The 22,822-nt window shown below is 40.2% G+C and overlaps 2 protein-coding genes across 8 annotated transcripts; both read left to right on the top strand.

Annotated features, from left to right (window-relative positions):
• The first annotated feature begins 7,833 nt into the window (after nucleotides 1–7,833).
• Nucleotides 7,834–9,067, top strand: LOC131255032 (uncharacterized). Its single transcript, XM_058255730.1, has 3 exons — nucleotides 7,834–8,374; nucleotides 8,529–8,750; nucleotides 8,949–9,067. The coding sequence occupies exons 1-3, from the start codon at nucleotides 7,834–7,836 to the stop codon at nucleotides 9,065–9,067; spliced, it is 882 nt and encodes a 293-aa protein (XP_058111713.1).
• Nucleotides 9,068–14,457: 5,390 nt separating this feature from the next.
• Nucleotides 14,458–21,894, top strand: LOC131255540 (E3 ubiquitin-protein ligase XBAT32-like). 7 transcript variants are annotated; one of them, XM_058256271.1, is made up of 4 exons: nucleotides 14,463–14,766; nucleotides 19,128–19,763; nucleotides 19,866–19,925; nucleotides 20,296–21,024. In XM_058256271.1, the coding sequence occupies exons 2-4, from the start codon at nucleotides 19,569–19,571 to the stop codon at nucleotides 20,416–20,418; spliced, it is 378 nt and encodes a 125-aa protein (XP_058112254.1). In that variant the 5' UTR covers nucleotides 14,463–14,766; nucleotides 19,128–19,568; the 3' UTR covers nucleotides 20,419–21,024. The 7 variants fall into 7 exon arrangements, 3 of the variants coding, with proteins under 3 accessions (XP_058112254.1, XP_058112252.1, XP_058112255.1); XM_058256269.1 differs by lacking the exon at nucleotides 14,463–14,766 and adding an exon at nucleotides 17,393–18,493; XR_009176147.1 differs by having other exon boundaries at nucleotides 14,458–14,766; nucleotides 18,242–19,925.
• Nucleotides 21,895–22,822: the final 928 nt, after the last annotated feature.

Here is a 22,822-nt window from a genome sequence, read left to right as displayed (position 1 = left end):
CTCATCTTTACAAAACTGATTAAATTTCTTTGAAGTGAATTCACATGCATTATCTATCCTCAACTTTCAACTTCTACCCTGACTGTTTTTCCACCATCGTTTTTCACACTTTTTAAGTGATGAACATATCGGATTTGTATTTCATAAAGTACACCTAAACTTTTCTAGAATAATATCTATATATCTATGAATGATACAAAGAATGTTGACCCCCTTTAGAAAATATGGGCGACGACCCCCATACATTAGAGTGCACATAATTTAGAACACCCTTACTAACATAATTTATAGATTTAAAAAGATAACCTTGGCTTTTTACCATATATATAATGCTTACATATATAAAAATTAATGCTTTAAAATGCAAAAATCAAGGAACGATCAGAAAGTACCTTTATGCTGCGCTCACTCATGTGGCCTAGACGAGTATGCTACAAACGTTCTGACGTGGACCCTGCTACAGATGTTGCAACTCCACTCGATATTATATTGTTGATCAACTTTTAAAGGTTACCGTTCTGCTATACATTTATCAATACGAGTGCCCACTTTGAAACCTAAGGAACACAATCAAAACTAGTGAATTTACACCTAATTGCCTCGAGGGTTCCTAGAAATATTAGATTCTTCCATATATCAAGAACATGTCTCACATTTGTCAGAATGCACTCCATCGTATAAGACATCCTGATGCGCATCGATCCGACTCCAACGACCTTATAGTCAAGGTCATTGCCCAAAAACATCTACTAGCTACCATCTTGCACATTGTATGTGTTAAACCAATACCAATGCGAGGTTATGTGGTATAACACCCCTACATCTAAAATCCACTCATTACTAAAATAGTTAGATTCAAATGTGGTTAGATCATCCCTAATGTCCACCTCCTCACTCGATTCTACTATGTTGGCCTCATTCATCGCTTCATCTACTTTATCTCCATTTTTGGGCTTTAGTATTCCAGCAACCATTTTTCACAGGCCCGTCTACCGCAATTTTAGCACTTCATCTTTCCCTTTAAACTTGGACCGTGAACGTGATGAATTTTTCTTCTTCTATTATGAATTCATTCCCATAGCTAACAATGCATCTGTAGAGGAACTTGTGTCGATTTCCTTCCTTCTTAACAGCCTCGACTGAAAGGTTAAGATGACAACATCAACATTAATGGTCTCTTTACCGTGGCACATTATGTCTATGAAACTATCGTAAGAGTCTAGGAGAGAATTCAACAAAATTATGACTTGATCTTCTTTGCCCATGTTCACTTTCGCACTTGTCAATTTATAAGAGATCTAATTAAACATGTCGATGTGTTCATTAAAATCCAACTTTTCCACCATCTTTAGATTATAGAACTGCTTCTTCAAATATAAATCATTCGACAATAATTTCATCACTTCCATGCTATCTAACTTCTTCAAAACTACTAAAGTAATCTTTTAATTAAGGACATTATAAAAGACATCATCTACCAAACATAGTTGGATTAAGCTTTTCGATCTCTCATCCAACTCTTCCCACTCTTTATTACTCATAGATGCTAGACGCTTCTCAATACCAAAGAGTGCAGGTTGTAACCCTTACTCAAATAGAATCTTTTCGTCTTCACCTTCCATAGTTCGAAATTGTTTTACCAGTAAACTTTTTCATTTCATACTTCACGTATGATCCCTTAATCACCATGACTCAAATCCAAACTCGAATTCCAACATTAGCTCTGATGCCAGTTGTTGGGAATCCACATAAGCAAGCCCTAAATTTGGATCACGTAAAGATAAAGTAAAAGCAATCAAAGTATGCCCGAGTACACATGAATTTTACGTGGAAAACCCTTACGGGAAAAAATCATGGCACAAAGTAACAGTGAATCACTATGAAAGCAAAAGTAAAAGAAATGGAATCACTCACAGTGTTGAAAACCTTCATTTTCTCTTCCCCAAACTCTAAAAAAAATTAACCCTGAGTACCATACCATAATCCTACAATTACACCCATATATAGTGTCTCACACCTGGAATAGAAAATAATACACATAATTATGCAAAATTATTTTCATTGTCGATCTAAGCATAGATTGACAGAGCAAACCCTCGATCAATTGAGCTACCATGTTCGAGTGATCAAATATGCTTAAAATTGTCCAGAAAGTTTGTAAGTAATTCCAAATATCATCGATCAATCGAAGTCAATTGAGATTGTCCAAAAATTTCCAAAGACCAATCTGTATAATTTGAGGCTTACTCAATTAATCAACCAAGATGGCCGATCCATCGAACCCCTATTTCTTATATTGATTTAGGAAATCTGAGTTGAAAATTTTCAGGTCAGATTTTTTTACCAATCGGATAGACAGATATCTATTACCAGACGTAGTTGAGTCCACTCAGATTCCATTGTCAGAGTTGTCAACCGATCAGGCTCGCTTTGGGTACGGCATATCCTTACCCGACTAAGGGAACCTTATCCGGGTCTGGTCGATTTAAAACATAGGTAGTAGAGAAAACATTTCTTGCTCTGACAGAGTAGTGATCGATGATACACAGGCACTTAACAAATTACTTTAAAAACATGGTCATGGCATGGAAGCAAGTTAAATTGATGTGTCCATCGATACACAGGCACTTAAGAAATTACTTTAAAAACATGTTCATGGCATGGAAGTAAGTTAAATTGATGTGTCCAAATTATGTATCATAGTACAAAAATTACGCTTGTTGGGATAGTGGACATTTGTTAGATGGTGAATAATGAAAACCATCTAATGGTCCTATTTCCATAATCAACCAGTATGATTTTGTGACTGTGACTAAATAAAAGTAGGTTCTACACTTTAGTCAGTTTAATTTTAGTTAGTTTAGAGCATGCGTACAATTTCTAAATGCCTCTGTCAAGCGTTATATGCTACCTGAGTATTATATAACTCCTGTACGTGGTATCGGATCCGAATTCAATTGGGAGTTGATACCTGTCCGACTCTAGTGAGGTTGGGTTTCTTGGAATGCGGTTTAATACCATAATCAGATTGGAAGCGAATGATGCCAATCCACTACTTCGATTCGTTAATACGAGTGCATGAGACAGATGTGTACCTCTCTTGGGGCAGTCCTACTTGGAGAGAGAATTCTCACAGTTAGTTGTACATGAGAAAATTGTGCAACAAGTTGGGTATGTGGCCCATGCCACCATCATGTGTATGGTATCCATCCTCTTAAGCAGGAATGCCCCACCATGAAAACAGGTGCCGAATAAGTTGGGTTATCAATTGGATGGGTTAGGGCCGGGATAGGCTCCCACCCTGCATTGTTCAACGTAAGCCCGAGCAAAGCCCAGGCTCATAACGAGTCAAAACAATCAAGTCTGACCCCAGCTAGAAATGTTTATGCTGGGCCTAAGACTTAGAGAGAGAGAGAGAGAGAGAGAGAGAGAGAGAGAGAGAGAGTTGCCTTGCAAACCCTAATGGTCCAGGCTGGGCCAGACTCAGGCTGGATTAGGAGACTGTTGTACACTATTTAAAACCAGACCGATTGAGTAATGGGCCTACATTTCAAGCCTAAGGTCAGTCCACGGGCCTGTTATTATAGCCCAAGCACATCATGTGGCGGGCCAGCCTGGGTATGGACAGCCCTACTAAAAAACAGGCTAATTCAATCATTTGGTCCGCTGGGGGGATTTTCCTATGTTGTTGGAGTGTTTTCTATGGTGTGACCCACTGAATGGATGGAATGGCCTGATATTTTGGACATTCCCCACTCTGTCCCAGCAATAAAACAGTCAGAGGAGGCACGCGGATTCTCATGGTCTTTGAAAAACAGCCGTCCTGTGGTTCGCTTTGGGGGAGGCAAGCAGGAAAATGCGTGTGTCACACATTGAGAAGGGGCTAGGTCAACATTCAAACCGGTTGGAGCAATGCCCATTGGACTATTTGGTGCAAGGAATGGTTTTTATCATTCATATGCGGCCCGAGTTAACATTTGGACATTGGGATTGGTGTCAAGGTCACTATTTCTCACAATCAATGGTTTCGATCGTTGAACTAGGTTAAAGCCAATGTTTCCACTGTCGGTGCCCAAGAACCACCAGACAAATTTAATTGTTTGGATCATTTCAACGGTTTGGATCAACTGTTTTAGACCCTGAACATAGATCTTATGTGCCAAGCCAATTTTTTTATGCCTTAGTAGTACACAAGGCCACATCTATCAATACTGTTCATTGGCTACAACGACCCAGATCTGCGAACATGGCGCGATTAAAGCCTAAAGAACAGTCTAGATCATCTAGAAGTTTCGACCTCATCCGTTGACAGACGATTTCATTTTTGACTGTCCATTTAATCGTTGTGTGTCCTTTGATGGTAACGGTGGGGCCTGCAATCTCTGAAACAATCATAAACAGGGGCAATTTTGTCTTTTACTCCCCAGTAGAGAGAAGGCAAGAACACTTTCTTTAGTTACGATAGGAATACAATATGTTTGCATGCAAGAAAAGGACTCTGAACGGTTGAGATTTGAGAACATGGCTAGCTGTTGTGGACGAGGATTGCGTCCTACCCCCGCCTGTCTCCATCTGGGAACGGGCAGGAGTTTTGAGTGGCCACCGTGATGTATGGATCACCGTCCATCCATTTTTTTCGTATCAGTTTAAGGCATCAGCCAAAAAATGAGGAATATCCAAGGATTTAGTGGACCACACCACGGGAAGCAGTGGTGATAATGATTCTCGAGATTTAGTTGAAACTTTTTTAGGGCCCACCTTGATGTTTATTTGCCATCCAACCTATTCATAAAGTTACGTAGATATGGTGAAGAGAAAACATAAATATCAGCTCCATCCAAAACTTCTGTGGCCCCCAAGAAGTTTTCAACGGTGAGAGTTTAATCCCTATTGTGTAGTCCACGTCTATCTTAGATCTAATTAAATTTCGGGCTTATATCCTAAAATGATAATAAAAAAAATTTTAAAAAAAGGATGGACAGTATGGATAGGACCCATACATCACGGTGGCCACTCAAACCTCCTGCCCGATCCCAGCTGGAAACCGGTGGGAGAAGGACGCAATCCGCGTTCAGTTGTTGTTTAATGCTTGGCCCATCTATGATGGGGATGCATGCCTGCTTATATGGATGATCCTTGACAGTCCACCAGTATAGATATCCATCAATTGTATGGTATCCGATCCAACCGGAGATCTTCATTCAGACTGTTAGAAACAAAAATTAATCCTATGATCTTCTAACATTAGCCCATCTCTCGAGGCCCATATGATGGATGGTCGGATCATCATACCTTGCAGCAATGTAGGTCCATCATGGATTTGACATGGCCATGGACCTCAAGTACAACAGATACACTGATATTCCAGGTGCCCAGTTAGTTAGAGGTACCACGGGTATATATGAGGTTAATGTAGGCGTGCTAGAACTGAATGTACAGTTAAATTCAAACCTATCAACAAATACCCTAAGGGCTAAGATATGCGAATATGTCAGAATTGATAGCACGTGACTAAGATCGAATTCTGACATATTCCAAGATTAATACTGGAAGTAGACTTATTCCCGTTCTTTGCGTCCATCTACTGCTCAGAAACTGGACTCAAAAATTCAGATGACGATCCCACAGCCACGCTCGCTTGCCCGGAGGTGCAGCAGATAGATAATAACACCAGTCCAAATCTTCGAAATGTCAATTTGAGTTTAATGACAAGACAGGAAGCCAGTGTTAGCAGTACGGACCAACAAAACCAACATGAAGCAAATGATAAGGAACTCCCTGCGAGACTCCACCTAAAGAGAGCTAAGATGCAGGAACTTCGGAGACCCAGAATTCTTTACTCTAGAGGTGATTGGGAATTTAGACTATGTTGACCCAGGAGAAGGACTGTAAATATGGGATGTGTAACGGATGGATAAAACTCTGGTGTAAAATGTCCGTGGTATTGGAAACCGTCAATCTATTAGGACTTGTAAGAGGTTAATCAAATAACACAACCCATGGATAGTGGTAATCCTGGAACCGATGGTCAAGGATGAGAGACGCATTGGGATGGGCCTATCTCTGGCCTACCACAACTCGTGCTCAAATAGTGATGCAGGCGGCAAGATCTGGGTGTTCTTTTGCAACCATATCGCCCTTTCGATGATGAAAGTTTCAAATCAGTTAATAACAGTTTCGATCACAGCCCAAGCAAACCAGTCACTCTTTCACTTCACCTTTGTATATGCAAGTTGCAACAGAGCTATTAGAAGGGATCTGTGGAATGATTTGGCTACTACTTCCTACTCTTTGCAGCGTCCGTGGGCAATTTGTGGCGATTTTAATGCAGTGGTCAATGCCTCCGAAAAGAGAAGTCGCAGAGATCTTGACAGAGTTAGTGCTTCTGATTTTTTGTCAGCTATTAACACAACTAGCACATGTTGGACACTGGTTTCAAGGGAAGCCATTTCATGTGGAGTAATAATCAGGCTGGTGCTAGTCGTGTTTGGGCTCGTTTGGACAGAGTTCTAATAAATCTAATAAATCCAGGTTGGCAGACATGCTTTCCCCTCTTCCAAGTCCTCCACCTGCCACGATCATCCTCTGATCATGCCCCTCTTCTCCTGCAATGCCCGTAACAGTTGTTTGTCGGCCCGAAGCCATTCAAGTTCCAAAGGATGTGGATCCGTTATGACTCATTTATGCCGTTGATCAGCTCGGCATGGGCCCAGGTCCACTCTAACCATCCGATTTTTAATGTTTTTGTTAAACTGAAATGATGTAGAGCGGGTCGCAGACAGTTTCATGGCTAAGATGGATCAAAAAAGGCCCGGTCGACGATAGAAGTGATCCGGACCATCGGACCTTAGATCGGGCGTATCTCGCAATCCGGAATGAGTTATCTGATGTAAAATATATGATTTTGGGGTAGAACGAGCTACTTTAGCCAACCAACCCAGCTATGCCGGGTTACGCAGCCTGGAATTGCGAAAAACCCCTTGATCGATGGTCGTTTCCCTGTTTTAATTTCGTTTTTACTATAAATAGTAAGTTTTAGTTTGATTATAACTTTTCATCTGTCGGGCTTTAGAAGTTGCGCCCAACGTGAAAAGAGCTTAGAATAATTAGGGGAACGGTTTGGTGAAGCCAAATAGGACACTTACTATTTTTGGCCGAAAACCTTGCGCACTAGTAGACATCACAACCGTCTATAAATAGTAAGTGTTTCACGTAGAGTAATAATCAGGCTGGTGCTAGTCGCGTTTGGGCTCGTTTGGACAGAGTTCTGATAAATCTGATAAATCCAAGTTGGCAGACATGCTTTCCCCTCTTCCAAGTCCACCACCTGCCACGATCATCCTCTGATCATGCCCCTCTTCTCCTGCAATGCCCGTAACAGTTGTTTGCCGGCCCGAAGCCATTCAAGTTCTAAAGGATGTGGATCCGTTATGACTCATTTATGCCGCTGATCAACTCAGCGTGGGCCCAGGTCGACTCTAACCATCCCATTTTTAATGTTTTTGTTAAACTAAAAGCTATGAAACAGGCCTTGAAAACATGGAACAAAGATTGTTTTGGAAACATCTTCACACAGGTCAAGAAAGCGAAGGAGACACTTGAGGCAGTGGAGCTGGATATGCAACACTCAGTTCCAGATACTGCTGCCCAGGAGAAGACCTCCAAAATAGGCTTATCGAGGCTTCCGAAGATCTGCGTCAGAAGGAACTGTGTCAGGAAATTTTCTGGAAACAGAAATCTAGAATTTCTTGGTTGAAAGAAGGTGACAGAAATACTAAATTTTTTCAAGTGTCGGCTAATGTGAAACACAGAAAATCGACAATTATCAGCATAATGCTGGACTCGAGCGAGGTTCTGGCAGACCAGGTGCAGATTAGAGATGCTGCAGTTCTTCATTTCTTGCAGCTCTTGTCCTCCATGACGAATGCCACCTCGTCAGACATTTTTGACGTCATTCCACCCCTCATTTCTCAAGAACAAAATGACATGTTGCTTGCTCCGCTGACTTTGGTCGAGATTCAAACCGCAGTTTTGTCCATTTCTGCCGACGGGGCACCAAGCCCAGATGGTTTCTCAGGCACTTTCTTCTCGGCCTGCTGGAATATTGTCAGCCAAGATTTACACAAGGCAGCCCTTTTCTTGTTCCAAGGTGGAAAACTCCCTAGAGCTGTATCAACGTCCCTCATATGCCTTATCCCGAAATCTTCTTCCTTGTCAAGATTCTATAAGATATTGGCAAGTGTCATTGCGACTAGATTAAGCCAGTTGCTGCCTTCCATCATTTCTCCCGAACAAGGGGCCTTTATTCAAGGGCGATCGATTTCTGAGAGCATTGTGTTGGCACAGGAACTTTTTCTGAGATTTAAACAGGAAAGTCCATAGTTGTAATATCGTCCTCAAGCTAGATATGGAAAATGCCTATGACAGGGTCGAGTGAGCGTTTCTCAAGCAAGTCCTCGCTCGATTTGGGTTCAGCCCCAAATGGATTCAGATAGTGGAAAACTGCTAGGCCAATGTTTGGTTTTCAGTGCTTATCAACGGCGGGCTGGCGGGTTTCTTTAAGTCCTCAAAAGGACTTCGGCAAGGAGACCCTCTTTCACCTAGCCTTTTCATCATCGCAGCAGAAGTACTTGGCAGGGGTCTTAAGAGGCTGGTGATGCATGGACTTTGCCAACCGTACAAGGTGGCTAGGGGTTGTCAGCAAATATCGCACCTCCTCTACGCTGACGACACTCTTCTGTTTTTAAATGGTAGCAAGAACTCCGTTCAAAAGATGAAAGATTTCCTCAAAAAATATCAAGTGGTCTCGGGTCAAACTATAAATCTTCGAAAAAGTTCTTTCTATAGCTCAGACAAGTTACAGCTATCACCCGGCCAGAGTTAGAGCTATAGAAAACTATATGGGCATCTCCAAGTCTAACTCACATCTTGTGTACCTTGATGTCCAGGTGGTGGAAGGCAGAATAAAACCCAGCTTTCTTCAGCCCGTCGTAGCCAAAATCGAAGGTCGTATTCGCTGGTCAAAGGAGAGGTGTCTTTCCCAGGCTGGTCGATTGGTTTTGATTAATCACGTTCTTAACAACATCCCGATCCATACACGCTAGCAGCTACCCACCTCCCAGCCCAAGTTCTGCTGTCCTTTGAACAGCGCATGGCTGACTTCTTATGGGGATGGTCCAAAGGAAAAAAGAAGCTTCACTGGCATAGCTGGAAAGCTGTGTCCCGCACTAAGCAAGAAGGCGGCCTGCATATCCGAAAGCAGTCAGAAACCATGAAGGCATTTCCAATCAAAATGGCCTGGGCAATTTGTTTCAATCGCAGCTCCAACCTTTAGGGAGTTTTTATTACCTCTAAATACAAAGAAGACTTGGCAGGGTTCCCTATGACGCGGAGCTATTGATCCTCATCACCGCTGTGGAAAAGATTGCATCATTCGCTCCTATTCTTGCAATCTGTTGTGCAATGTAACCTTGGATCTGGCATTTGCAATCTCTGGAATCTAAACTGGATGAGCCTAGGTCCTCTCCAGAGACTGTCTACGGCTCCCATTCCTACCTCTCTCCTATCCCTTCAGGTCCATCAGTTCCTGGGTACAAATGGTCCCCTTCCGCCGTCCATAGTGTTTAACTTTTTGCCCCAAGACGTCATTGATTTCATTTTTCAACAAGGTTTTTATTTAGAGGAAGGGCCAGAGATCCCGATTTGGCCACTCACTCCGTCTGGAAATTTCTCTATCTGCTCGGCATGGTTGGCAAGCAGAGATTCAACTGATAAAAAAGACTAGGCTGATTGGGTGTGGCATGCCCGAATTCCTCTAAGAATATCGATCTTCCTTTGGAGAATCCTCAACAATGCACTCCCAGTGGATGCTGCTATTAAGATCCGAGGTATTAGTCTAACTTCACGATGCGAATGTTGCTAGCGTAGCTCGCCCGAGGGATCATTAGTGGAATCCATCCCCCATTTGTTCCTGCAAAGTGACATGGCCACGCAGGCTTGGCAGTAGCTGGGCGAGAAATTTGAGATCTCCGTGTGTCCTACCACCTCAGTTCTGCTAGATTGCACCAGTGGTGGAGCGACCTATCTGTCAACAGATTCTCCTCTCTGGATCGCAAGCTGGCCCTGGCTTTTCTCCTTTGGAAACTCTAGAAGGCTAGGAACTTAGCAAGATTTGAAGGGAAGCCAACCTCCCTATTAGCACTGGTGGGGCGTGTGCTCTGGTGGATGTCGATTTCTCGACCAAACTCGACTAGCTCTCAGAAGAAATGGTCTCTTGTCAGCGGCTTGTAACAGAGCAAAGGGATGGCTACTAGAAGTGTGAGTCAGTCTTCTATTTCTCTTTCCAGGCATTCCTCCAATTATCCTGCTGTGGTGATCAAATGGATCAGGCCGTGCTGGAATTGGGTAAAGTTAAATGTCGACGACTCCTCTAAATTGAATCTGGGTGCTGCGGGGGGAAGGGAGAATATGTCGCGGTGACAGAGGCCACTTCTTGTTTGCCTTTTCCTCAGGTTATGGCATTACTTCAAATACTTATGCAGAGCTCTGGGTTGTGTATGATGGCCTTAAAATCGGTCTAGCTGGGGGCTACAAGCAGATCGTCGTCGAATCCGACTCGCTGCAGATAGTAAACTTTCTAAACAGTCAAATCAAAGTGGGTTGGAAGTGGATTTATTGGCTAAGAAGGGTCTTCTCCTTGAGGAGTGGCAGCCAACTTGAATTTGCCCATATCTTTCGGGAAGGGAACGCCCCGGTAGACTCGTTGGCCCGCCTTGGCAGCGACTCACAGTCCTTCGTCTATTTCGATCGTCTGGCAGATCTCCCAGCTCGGATTCGCGGTATGGTTTTACTGGATAAGATAGGTTTAGGCGCGATTAGATAGGTTTAATGAGCTCCTCGGGCCTCCTTCGGCTTTCTTAGTCTTCTGTGTTTGGTTTCGTTCGCCTTTCTTCTAGGTTGTATAGTGATATGATAGGTTTCCCTAGGTCCTTTTTCTCCTGGGGACTCCCGAAATCTGGGCTTTTGTATTTCTCCTTGTTTATCAATGAAAGATTCACAGTTAAAAAAAAAGAAAAAAAAAAAAGATCAATTGCACGTTCAGCCACTTGCACCATATTGTTTAAAATGGTAAGCAATTATGAGAGGGCGAAGGATTTGTCCTTTAAAGATGGGCTACATGTTCAGCCACTTGCACCACATTGTTTAAAATGGTAAGCAATTATGAGAGGGCATAGGATTTATCCTTCAAAGATGGGTTGCACATATACCTGCTATAGGAAGGGTGGAAATAGGATAGAACATTGCTCCCATGTCGATTCGCCTTTTACGTAGAAGATGAAAGTGATGTGTGATCTCTTATGAATGTGGTTGTCTTTTAAGTTGTATGCCAATGCTTTATTTACCATATTTGATTGCGATAATTCTAAATGATTGTCATGTTTTTCTTTTTTATTTTTAAACTAAGAACTACTCCCATGTTGACATGCATGCAAGCCTCGTATGATACAAGATCATGATTATGCCCTAATTAATTAATGAACCAGATTCCAACTAATATAAACCCCATTTTAATATAATTTTCACTTCTTGCACTTTCTTCCTTGTTTCTTTATCTTGGAAACCCTAGTTGACTCTCTCGTTCTTGCAATGACTGCTTCTTTATCCTCTGTTTCCCTTAACTTTCAAATAAGATGATCTAATAGACACATTGGACAACCTTTCTAAGAAGTTTACCAATGAAATTATATTTAAATCACCAGTCGAATTACTACTGCCTAAGGCCACCTTTATTTACCGAAATTGACCTTGATAAGATCCGCTCATTAGATTGCTTCATCCCAAAATTTACTGTCAAGACCATCCTAATATTAATCCCGATTAGTTGATACAAAGAAGTTTGACTTAGGTCACATCCTTATAATAGTTAATGGGTCTTTATCTTAAAAAAGCGTAAAACCAACCTCATCCACCATGGAGGCTAAGTTTATTTATTGTAATGAAGCCTCAAATCAAGTTCTATAATTACAACATTTTTTCTCAAGTTTACCACTATTAGAGCATATCTCGAAACCATTGAATTTTTTTTATAATAATTAAGTTACAGTTTCCTTCTCTAACAACAATAAGCACTCATTAAAGTCGAACCATATTGACATCAAATATCTTGTTGTGAGGGAAATAGTTCATAATCATTTAATGTTTGTGGAGTTCATCAGTATTAAACATATAATTGCAGATCTACTCACTAAAGGGCTCCACATCACGCTATTGTAGGAGCATCTTATATTCATGGGAGTTATTGATACCAGTACAGATGTATTCGGTTAGTGGAAGTTGAATATGATCCATTTTTCACACACACACACACACACACACACACACACACACACACACACACACACATATATATATATATTTCATTTATAATTTTATTTATTTATTTTAATATCTAGTTAATTTCTATTTCTCTTTGCATATGTACAATTTATTTTCAAGTAAGTGGAACTAATTAAAATAACTCCTCATTAGAGACATTTGAAAGCTCCAAAACCTTTTAAGGATAAGCATATATGTTCACGCTACATATGTATAATCCTCATACAATACTTCTTCATCATTAATTTATGTTATTAAGGTTGGTGGTATTTTTGACTGTGCTTAGTCTCACTTAGTCAAGATTAAATGTTATGATGGCTGCCACGTTCTGATATTAGTAATCTTAATGGACCAAATTGTAGAAGTGTTGCATGTACTATTCAATAATTGCATTGGTTAACCAATCAAATATTTTCTTCAAAATTAAAACATGTTTTTGAAATATTTTCAAATTTCAATATTGACATTGATCAATGTGATCGAAGTGGGAGAATACAAGAACTTATATAAGGTGGGCCCAATTGATCAACGGCCTATATCTCCTTAAGGGTTAGATAATGTGATTAGGTATACCAGTGGACCTCACTCAATTTTTGATTAATTTAAAGTCGTGCAAGTAGTAGTGCACCACATTTGTGTTACATGCACAGTGTTTTAGTTGAATTAGGATTATCAAATCCATATGAAGCCAAAGGGAGCGAATTTTCAATGGATTTCAAACTCCTCAACCTCAATAACTATATAAAGGAGGATGGGTCCTCAAGCCTACACATGATAAGGTTGTTTTCTTCATCATGATACTTCTCTAAAGGGTGTAAGGTATGAAAGACTATAGCATTAGGCTTACAATAATGACATTCCAACTATGTATGAATTTCTAATGCACTGCATAGTCTTTTCAATTTCAAATTAAAGTTAACATGACACAAACGTAACAAATGCCCTTAAACTAACAAGTGTCTGTGAACTATTCATGCTTCTACACACCAATGGCTCACTTGATCATTGAACAGGGCCAATGGTCTGAGCCACACTATATGTCTTTCACTTGAGCTTGGCTTAGATGGCACACTAAGCCCATATTTTAAGCCCCGATCGGTCCCTTGAGTCCAGTTTAGGGCCATCAGGGTCTCTCCACTACAAGAAAATAGGCCTTTAGCCACAATTTTTTAGCTTAAGTTGAAAAAAAGGAACCTAAATGTCTTTTTTAGCCTTGGTTGTTAAGGAACTAAGGCTAAAAGTTCAATTTTCACCTCAGTTGCTAAGGAACTGAGGCTAAAAGTCTACTTTTTAGCCTCAGTTGCAAGGGAACCGAGGTGAAAAGTCTACTTTTTAGCCTCAGTTGCATAGGAACCGAGGCGAAAAGTCTACTTTTTAGCCTCAGTTGCATAGGAACCTAGGCGGAAAGTCTACCTTTTAGCCTCGGTTGCATAGGAACCGAGGCCAAAAGTCTACTATTTTGCCTCAGTTGCATAGGAACCGAGGCTAAAAGTCTACTTTTTAGCCTCAGTTGTATAGGAACCGAGGACAAAAGTCTACTATTTTGCCTCAGTTTCATAGGAACTGTGGCCAAAAGCCTACTATTTTACCTCAGTTGCATAGGAACCGAGGCCAAAAGTCTACTTATTAGCCTCAGTTGCATAGGAACTGAGCCTAAAAGTCTACTTTTTAGCCTCAGTTGCAGAGAAACCGAGGCCAAAAGTCTACTTTTTAGCCTCAATTATATAGAACAGAGGCTAAAAGTCTACCATCTAAACTATAGTAATCCATCACACCATCTTAGTACATATATCATACGTGTATGATATCTGGATCGTTCATCGGTCTAGACCTAGTGTGGATGGGCCCCACAGTAAGGAACATGCTGTCTTAGGTGTGGTCGGGGCCACACGGAGTCTGCTCATGTCCAGCAAATGTTGGATGGATCCTGGCACATGTCGTGTGTGCACACTTATAAAAATTGGACCGTTGGATTTTTTATTTTGAACCGTCCAATAAATATCTACCCATTCAATTATCAGATAATAAAATAAGCATAATTTTTAGTTCATGATACATGTAATCTAGTTAGCATAAGTTCGATTGTTTAATTTGACTAAATTTATGCCAAATTTGTAATTTCTAAGTGGCCTACGTATCATCCAACACAGCCAGGTAGAGTATGAAAGTTCCCCCTTTCAAAAATAAATTAGGGTTTAGCAAGTCGCGTTTGCTCTCACTTCCTCCCGCTTCTTCCATCCATTCGAAAAAATAATACATATAGAAATATCTCCGGAGAGAGAGGCGCTGCTATTTCAAATCACCATTTTCACAGAGAGAGAGAGAGAGAGAGAGAGGTGCAAATCTAGGGTTTCGTTTTTTCATTCTCAGAGATTTCATCAATATCAAGAGGTATTTCTCCTCTTGCAATAGATATGAGTCTTTTCTCATCTCTATGCTGCTCTTCCCACGTTTTAGGGTGTTTGTTTTTTTTTCTTCTTCTTCTTCTTTTATGCCGTATGCCGAGGAAGATTAGGGCTTCTGCCCTTGGGAGACGTTTCAATTTCGTTTTGGTTAGAAGCATATCTCTCTATCCATACATCCGAGTGGATATGGCCATGGAAATGTCAGATTTCTTCTCAGATCTTGCATTTTCCTGCAATTGAGGCGTGTTTAAAGCCAGAGATAGACGAATGCCATGCTTTTCGACGATTTTTCGTACTAGTTCGCTACGGAATTGTTAATTGCAGGCTTTCTGAAGGTTATTTTAGCAGATTCGGTGATTTTCAAGTTTTTTTTTTCTCGATTTGTAACAGTTACATGGAGGAAATCATACACATCGTGAAGATAGTTGAGAATCTCTTCTCAACACCCATATAACATTTAATTTATTACAAACTTGTTCATTCAGACATTTTTACAAACACTTAGACTACACATTCCAACATACATGACGTATGTTAGTGATAGCACATCTTAGGGCAAATCCTTTCGCCAAGGAGTTGTTACACATACAACTAGCATAAACATATGACAATTAATCATGGCAAACACACGTTTAAATTCTATACATATACGATACTTTCTAAATATACATGGAATACACTAAACTCAATATAGTTCATATATATCAGAAACGCGATACAAACATCGCATTTGGCATGTGAAATTACACCCACATCAGTAATAAACCATTAACCGACATTAAAAGCCTTGAAAACCATAACCTATACGTTTATAGTTTGCACTTTTCGCCGGTAGACTCGTAACAACTCAGTTTTAAAGCCAAGTCTTTGTCTACGGCAGATTGACAACCTATAGCATAAATTAGGTTAGCTATTTCATAACTTACACTATCTAAAATCCTAAAATAGATAAGGGTTAAGTTTTTTTACCTAAGAACAAAATCGGAATCGCCTGTATAGCGATACATGAGTGGCGGTTGAGTGCGTAGAGTAGCGAGATCGAATCCCAGGAAGAATCTCCAACTCTCACTCTCACTTTCTCTCTTTTCCCTTCTCTTTTCTCTTCTCTCTCTCCTAGGGTTTTATCAAATTCGTATGGGGTGAGAGGGAGAGGATTTAAGGTCCTTATATAGGCCCAGGTTTGATGGGAATGGCCCCAGGGCCAAGGTATACTTAGGTTATATCCAAATACGGACCGTTCCGGTCCAACGAAGCACTTCTGGTGGCCCCTTTTCCACGTGCAATCGGACTTAAGCTCCCTGGCCATGGATCTAGGTCAGGCTGAGTTTTCGTTCCGATTGGATTTATAAATCAGCCGTGGCGGGCCAGTTTCAGTTCAATGATCACGGTCACTCGATCAGGGCCACAAGTACATCGACATGGGTGGTACATTTCTCCTGATCCGATGGTGTATTTGGGTCAGATTCTGACGGTCTAAATCCTTATATTTGACCCGCAAGCGACACGACTTAGATTACTTAAATTCGAATTTTTATTTCTAAATATTTTCACGTTTCTCACACTCTTCGCTCCGGGCTCAAGTTGTGCAGTTCTAGACACAATTAAGACTTGATTTCTGAGGGGGTTGTCAAGTCTAGTAATGCGGTCATCACTATATAGTTTCGGGATAATCAGACTTTTGACATGCGGTCCAGGTCCGATACAGAGTTTCGGTGTGCTCCCAAGAGCAACTGGGTTTTGAGATGGATTCTAAATTTCAGAGTAATGTAGCGTCAATGATTCTACACATTTTTGGTCTTGCAAATCATATTTAAAGTGATTAGTGCTAATTTCATAAGCACTCTAGTTTAGCACTTGCTAGCATTAACCTAATTTCTAAAAGGTTTTGGTCCTGGGTGATTTCTGCCTAAGGAGGTACTCGGGTCTTTGTACGAGTTTTTCCGAGACGTTACAATCTACCCCCCTTAAAGAAAAATTTCATCCTCAAAATTAGTACATTTTCATACTCCTCAAGAATCTGAGGGTAGTTCTTTTGAACCTCGGCTTCTGTCTCCCAAGTAGCCTCTTCTTCCGTGTGATGCGTCCACAGCATTTTCACAAGTGGAATGACCTTGCTACGCAATACCTGCTCCTTCCTGTCTAGGATATGCGTCGGTCGCAGTATATATGTAGCGTCCTCGCTCAACTGAACCTGCTCCCATTTGATAATGTGAGAAGGATCAGGAACGTATTTCTTCAGCATAGAAACATGAAACATGTTATACACGCTGTAAGTGGTGTGGGCAAAGCAAGGCGGTACGCTACTGCCCCAACTCGATCAAGTATCTGGAATGGTCCAATGAATCGAGGCGTAAGCTTCCATTTCTTACCAAACCAAAGGACTCCCTTCATAGGGGAAACTTTGAGGAACATATGGTCTCCAACCTCGAACTCTAGCGGTCGCCGCCTCGAATGGGCGTAACTTTTGTCTGCTCTGTGCTGTCAAAAGTCGGTGCCTGATAATGTCGACTTTCTCTAAAGTCACTTGAACTAACTCTGGGCCAATCAAGTTCTTCTCGCCAACCTCTGTCCAGCAATGCGGCGCTCTGCATGGGCGCCCATATAAGGCCCTTGGGAGACGTTTCAATTTCGTTTTGGTTAGAAGCATATCTCTCTATCCATACATCCGAGTGGATATGGCCATGGAAATGTCAGATTTCTTCTCAGATCTTGCATTTTCCTGCAATTGAGGCGTGTTTAAAGCCAGAGATAGACGAATGCCATGCTTTTCGACGATTTTTCGTACTAGTTCGCTACGGAATTGTTAATTGCAGGCTTTCTGAAGGTTATTTTAGCAGATTCGGTGATTTTCAAGTTTTTTTTTTCTCGATTTGTAACAGATTCCGGGGTTCTTTCTGTTGTAATTGGTGTATTCTTAGGGCAGATTCATAGAATTAAGGTTTTTTGTGGTGTTTTTGTTTTGAATGATATGGAGGTGTCTAGGGTTCGTTGTGAGCTTCTATGGGTTTTGAAGGGTTTCAAGTATTCTTGTTATTTGCATAATTGAGGGCAGATTGGCACAATTAGGGTTTTCTGAGATTTCCTTTTTTTTTTTCAAAAAATTGTGGTTTCTGGGTTTTGTGTGGTGGATGAGAAGGGTTTGTTGGAATTTTGAACGATTTCTGGGCTTATTTCCGTCAATATAGTCTCCATCGAGCGGTTTACATGAAAAATTTGTGGAATTAGGTTTATCTAATGGTTCCTTTGGCGGAATTTGGTGCTTTAGGTTGATATGTTGTAGTGAAAAGGGGTTTCTGTTTGGGTTTCAATCTTTCCTATTTCCTGAGGTGATTAGGAAATTGAATTAAGCAGTTCTGTAAGCTGCAGATTTCTGGAACTAGGCCTTTTAAAGTTTTATATGGTTCACAGAAGGCTTTTCTTGCAAAAAGTAGGTTTCAAGATTTATATTACTTGAATGATAGTTGAAGGACATATGTTGGAAAGGTTTTAATGGCGGCAGGAAGTGAATTGGTGTTGAGAAAGGCAGGCAGTTGCAGTCTGAAAGAAGAGATGGCCAAGGTGACGCTCCATAGTATCCGGAATCAGGGGCATCCATACGTCGAGCTAAGGGAAAATGGGAAACGGTTCATCTTTTTTTGCACGTTGTGTCTCTCCCCCTGTTACGGTGAAACCACGCTACTCAATCATCTTAAAGGAAACCTTCATGCTCAAAGGTATGCCGATGCGAAACTTACCCTCTTTGGATCCACACCCTGGCCTTTTAATGATGGCATCTTTTTCTTCCGTCAATCATCTGAAAAAGACCAATGGCAGTTAACAGTATTGAATTCTAACCATGATAGGATTTCAATTGCTAACAGTGACAACTCTGGAACTATTATGAGTCAACGGACATGACAATACTTTGGAAGCTGATAGCAGCGATGGAATTGGGCTTAATGGGAATAATGGAAGCGTCAATTTGAAACCCAAAGACATTATTCTTGGACTTTCTTATAATGCTTGTGATAAAATTGTGAATAAAGCTCATATGATAAAATTCTTGGACTCTGCATTTCTATCAAGCAGTGGAACAGAATAAAGCTTAACCTAAAGCTCATATGACACGTTAGACTCATTAGTCTCATATGAAACATTAGTTTCACTACTTTGCAATCTACTCAAAAGTAACAGGTAGATGACTTGGATATTGTTTTGGATATTGTTTAGTGGAATTCATTCTTTTATTTGTTATCCAAACCCTTTTTTCTTTTTTCAGGCCATTTGCTCATTCAATCTCGCTAGTGTTTTTTTTCTTCTTTGAATTGTATATTAATTTTCATTTTTGAATTTTTGTGTAACTTTCAGGGATGGATTTGGACTGTGAATTTAGCCCTCTCAACTGAAGAAAAGTGAGGTCACCATGAGGTCATTGGAATTTGGAATGTATTTCAAGCAAGGGATAGCTGAGGCAACAAAAGAGCTTTGACTGAGTAGACCTGGTCACATCAAGTTGTGTGAGTTTCAAATTGAGCCACTTAGCTTTAAAATTATGGCAAATGAAAATTCAGTCTTTTATAAATGTTACCAACCATAGTGTAGCACCTCTTCTTATGTATGTTGAACATCTAAACCATTCATTAAGTAAGCCTCACTGCGCATACCATAATTCTAAAACTTGGTGGCTTGACTCAAAACTCACCCAAGTCAACTCGGCTAGAGAAGATTTCGAGCCAAGACTCTTGGAAACTTGCTGACAAGCGTAACTCACCCAAGTCAACTCAGGAATTTTACTTTGTTTTAAAGATCATGGAATTTTTAACTATGATGGATAATTCCTTTGGATGCTCTGTGTCGGGGGAGTTCCTGGTGTCCGCTGTGAGAGACGGGGATCTTCAAGAAGCCAAGGCTCTCTTGGAATATAATCCTCGCCTTGCAAGGTACTCGACTCTCAGCATTCGTAATTCTCCTCTCCATTATTCTGCAGCGCAGGGCCACTACGAGGTGATTCATTTACTTTTTGTTTCCCATTTGATCCCGACTGGTTATTAAATTCATGAGCCTTTGTAGATTTTCTAAACTGATTGTGTTGGCCTTTTCCTTTAGATTGTTTCTCGATTGGTTGAGGGTGGCGTTGATGTTAATCTTAGGAATTATCATGGGAAGGTAATATTGATCTTTTCTATTTATGCAAATTAGACGATTTTCTTCTGTTTTTTCAATTTGTTCTTTTTTAGCATTTACTATTTCAAAGTAACCCTTCAACAACAACCAAAAAGAAAAACGTAGAAGTTGGAAGTAAAAATATTTTGGTATCAATTTATACTTCATTTTGAATTGCCCATCACCTACATTTTCCATTCATCAATCTGTAATAAGAGGATTGCTACTGTGACAAAAAATTCATGTCAAGTCTGTGCTAATTGTCAGAAAATAAAACCTGAAGCTAATTCTGTGCAAGTCTAACAAGTTACAATGCAGGATTTGATTGGCAAAACAGAATTCATACTGAATCAGTGGAAACGTTATAATTTAGGGACCAGCAAGACAGATTCTAACAAGCAAACAGAAGATCCATCTTTCATTTTTATGTGGGCTGAAGGTTTTTAGAGATATCAACTCACTTGAGAAGGAGTGGCATGGACTGCAAATCCATTAACGATGTGATTTTGAAAGAAAGATAAATTAGTAGATCCAATTCCACTTTTATGCAGGTGAGCGTAATTCTGATGTATTCATGGCTTTTCAAATGACATTCTCCATTTATTTATTTTCTACTTTGAAATGGTGTTTGTATTTTGATTATTATTGTTATTATTTTCTTAAAGCAATTTCTTCATGGGTGTTGAGTTTTTGTGAAGTGTAGAATGCTTTTATTGTGAAATTAGATGCATAAACTGGATCTCAAAGAGAAGAAGCTGTATTGGATTTTCTTTAATTTTGCAGTTGAGGTAAGCCTTGCTGTTTCTTGGATTTTTAAACAGGGAGATTTCTAACCTGGTACAGGACATGAATTTCGTTCCTGTGTGTGGCTCAAGAATGGGATACCTTGCACAATGATCCGGTGATCCTTGCAGTTCACTATGTTATAAGATGCAAAGGTCATAATACTGAGGTCATGGTTTTTTCCTCACTGCATTATGTTATAATATCTGTACTTTTTCGTTCTTTGAGAGAATTTTGAGTGGAAATGGAATCGCTATGGGCACCCTGGAACTCCATTACTTCTGCACTAGTCTTACTTAAGTGATAATGGCCATGCATCCATGTGTTCTTTTAGCTGTGGTTTGAGCATGGTAGGCCAGCAGTTGTATCTTGGAACAGAAGGCTCCAATTTATCCAGCTCCAGATAATGGTGACATGCTGGTGAGGTAAAATAGATCATTTTAAATTCTATAACACATGGCTATATCGTGACTGCGAGTTGATAAGGCTTGGACTCTGATTTCTCCTTTCTTTTCCATAGTAATGATTTTTTATTTTTTTTGGAGTTCTTCTTTGTTTCTGCAATGGTATGCTGATTTCTCTTAAGTCGACATCCTGATGGTTTAAGTGTTTGGAACTGCGGCTGGTGTTTTCTCTCGAGTTCTCGTCATGTTTAGGAATTGGGCTCCATGAGCTGGTCGTGTTGGGGGTCTTACTATCCAGGGGACCGTTTTTGTACAGCTGCTATTTCTTTTAGTTCCTTTTCGTTCTCTTTTGTTGTATTTTCTTTTCTTTTGGTAGTCTGCTCTCTCTCTCTCTCTCTCTCTCTCTCTCTCTCTCTCTCTTGTTTTGCTCAGGCTGGTGCTAAACATGTTTATGCGGTGGAGGCATTTGAAATGGCAGAATATGCACGCAGGCTTATTGCTGGGAATCCATCATTGAGAAAACGGATTACGGTGTGATTTTATTTTGCAGTTTAAACTTAATACCTGACTTTTTTGAGTTCCTTGCCGAACTCACCTTGTTGCTACATTGTTCTCATTTTTGTGAGGGTTTTTGTTCTTTACATTATAGGTGATCGAAGGTAAAGTTGAGGATGTTGAATTGCCTGAGAAAGCAGGCATTCTAATTTCTGGGGCTATATGATTCAGAAGGGTGTTGTAGGGAGCACAGATCCATTGCCAAAATATCAGATCTTAGGCAACATGATTGTGTTGAGATGTCCATCTTATTTCCATGGTTTCTCTATTTGTATTGAGATTTCAAGTATCTTGGACTGAGAGAAAAAACCGATCTCTATTTTTCTTCTTTCCTTTTCTTTTCTTTATGTTTTTTCATGTTTTATGGATTGGGATTCCAAGTCTATTTGATTGAGAATTGAACTCTTTCTGGGTTTTCTTGGGTTTTATTTGAGCGGAAAAACCCATTAAAATATTGTAGCTAATGTTGTGGATCTGATTGACTATGCACAAGTTTATGAATGAGTTAAAATAAATGATTTAGCCTTAGTTATTGAGAATTGATGTTAAAAGTGAATTTAGCCTTAGTTGATGCCAATAAAGGCTAAATCCATCTTTAGTCTCAGTTTTGCCTCAGTTGCCTAAACTGAAACTACAACTCCCGTGGTTAAAAGCCTTAGCCTTGGTTGTTGAGAACCGGGGTTAAAAATAGATTTATCTTCAATTGGAGGCAATTGAGGTTAAAATTTGGATTTAGCTTCAATTGGACACAATGGAGGCTAAAATTTTGATTTAGCCTCATTTCGAGAAAACTAAAGCTAAAAAGGTTATTTTAGCTCCACTTGAAGAACCGAGACTATAAAAGTCGCTTTAGCTTCGGTTGCTAAAACTGAGGCCAAAGGTTTTAGCCTTAGTTTTTAACCTTTTTAGCCACAGTTTTGAACTGAGGCTAAAGCTCCCTTTTCTTGTAGTGCTCCTCTCATTACCACTGTTTTTACAGTGTTGCCTACCTTAATTAGGGTATAATTACAATTAGTTCGAAACATTCTCTTATATGGATGTTTTAGATTTAAGGGATTTTTATCCCAAAATTCCTCGCAGTTCTTAATTTTATCAAAAGATTCCATTAGCTTTTTTATTTATGAAAGCATGCTTCCGAACTTAATAATGAGAATAAAA

This window comes from Magnolia sinica, chromosome 9, assembly GCF_029962835.1.
Source record: "Magnolia sinica isolate HGM2019 chromosome 9, MsV1, whole genome shotgun sequence".
In the NCBI taxonomy this organism is placed as follows: Eukaryota; Viridiplantae; Streptophyta; class Magnoliopsida; order Magnoliales; family Magnoliaceae; genus Magnolia; species Magnolia sinica.
This window is presented reverse-complemented; position numbering and strand designations above follow the sequence as displayed.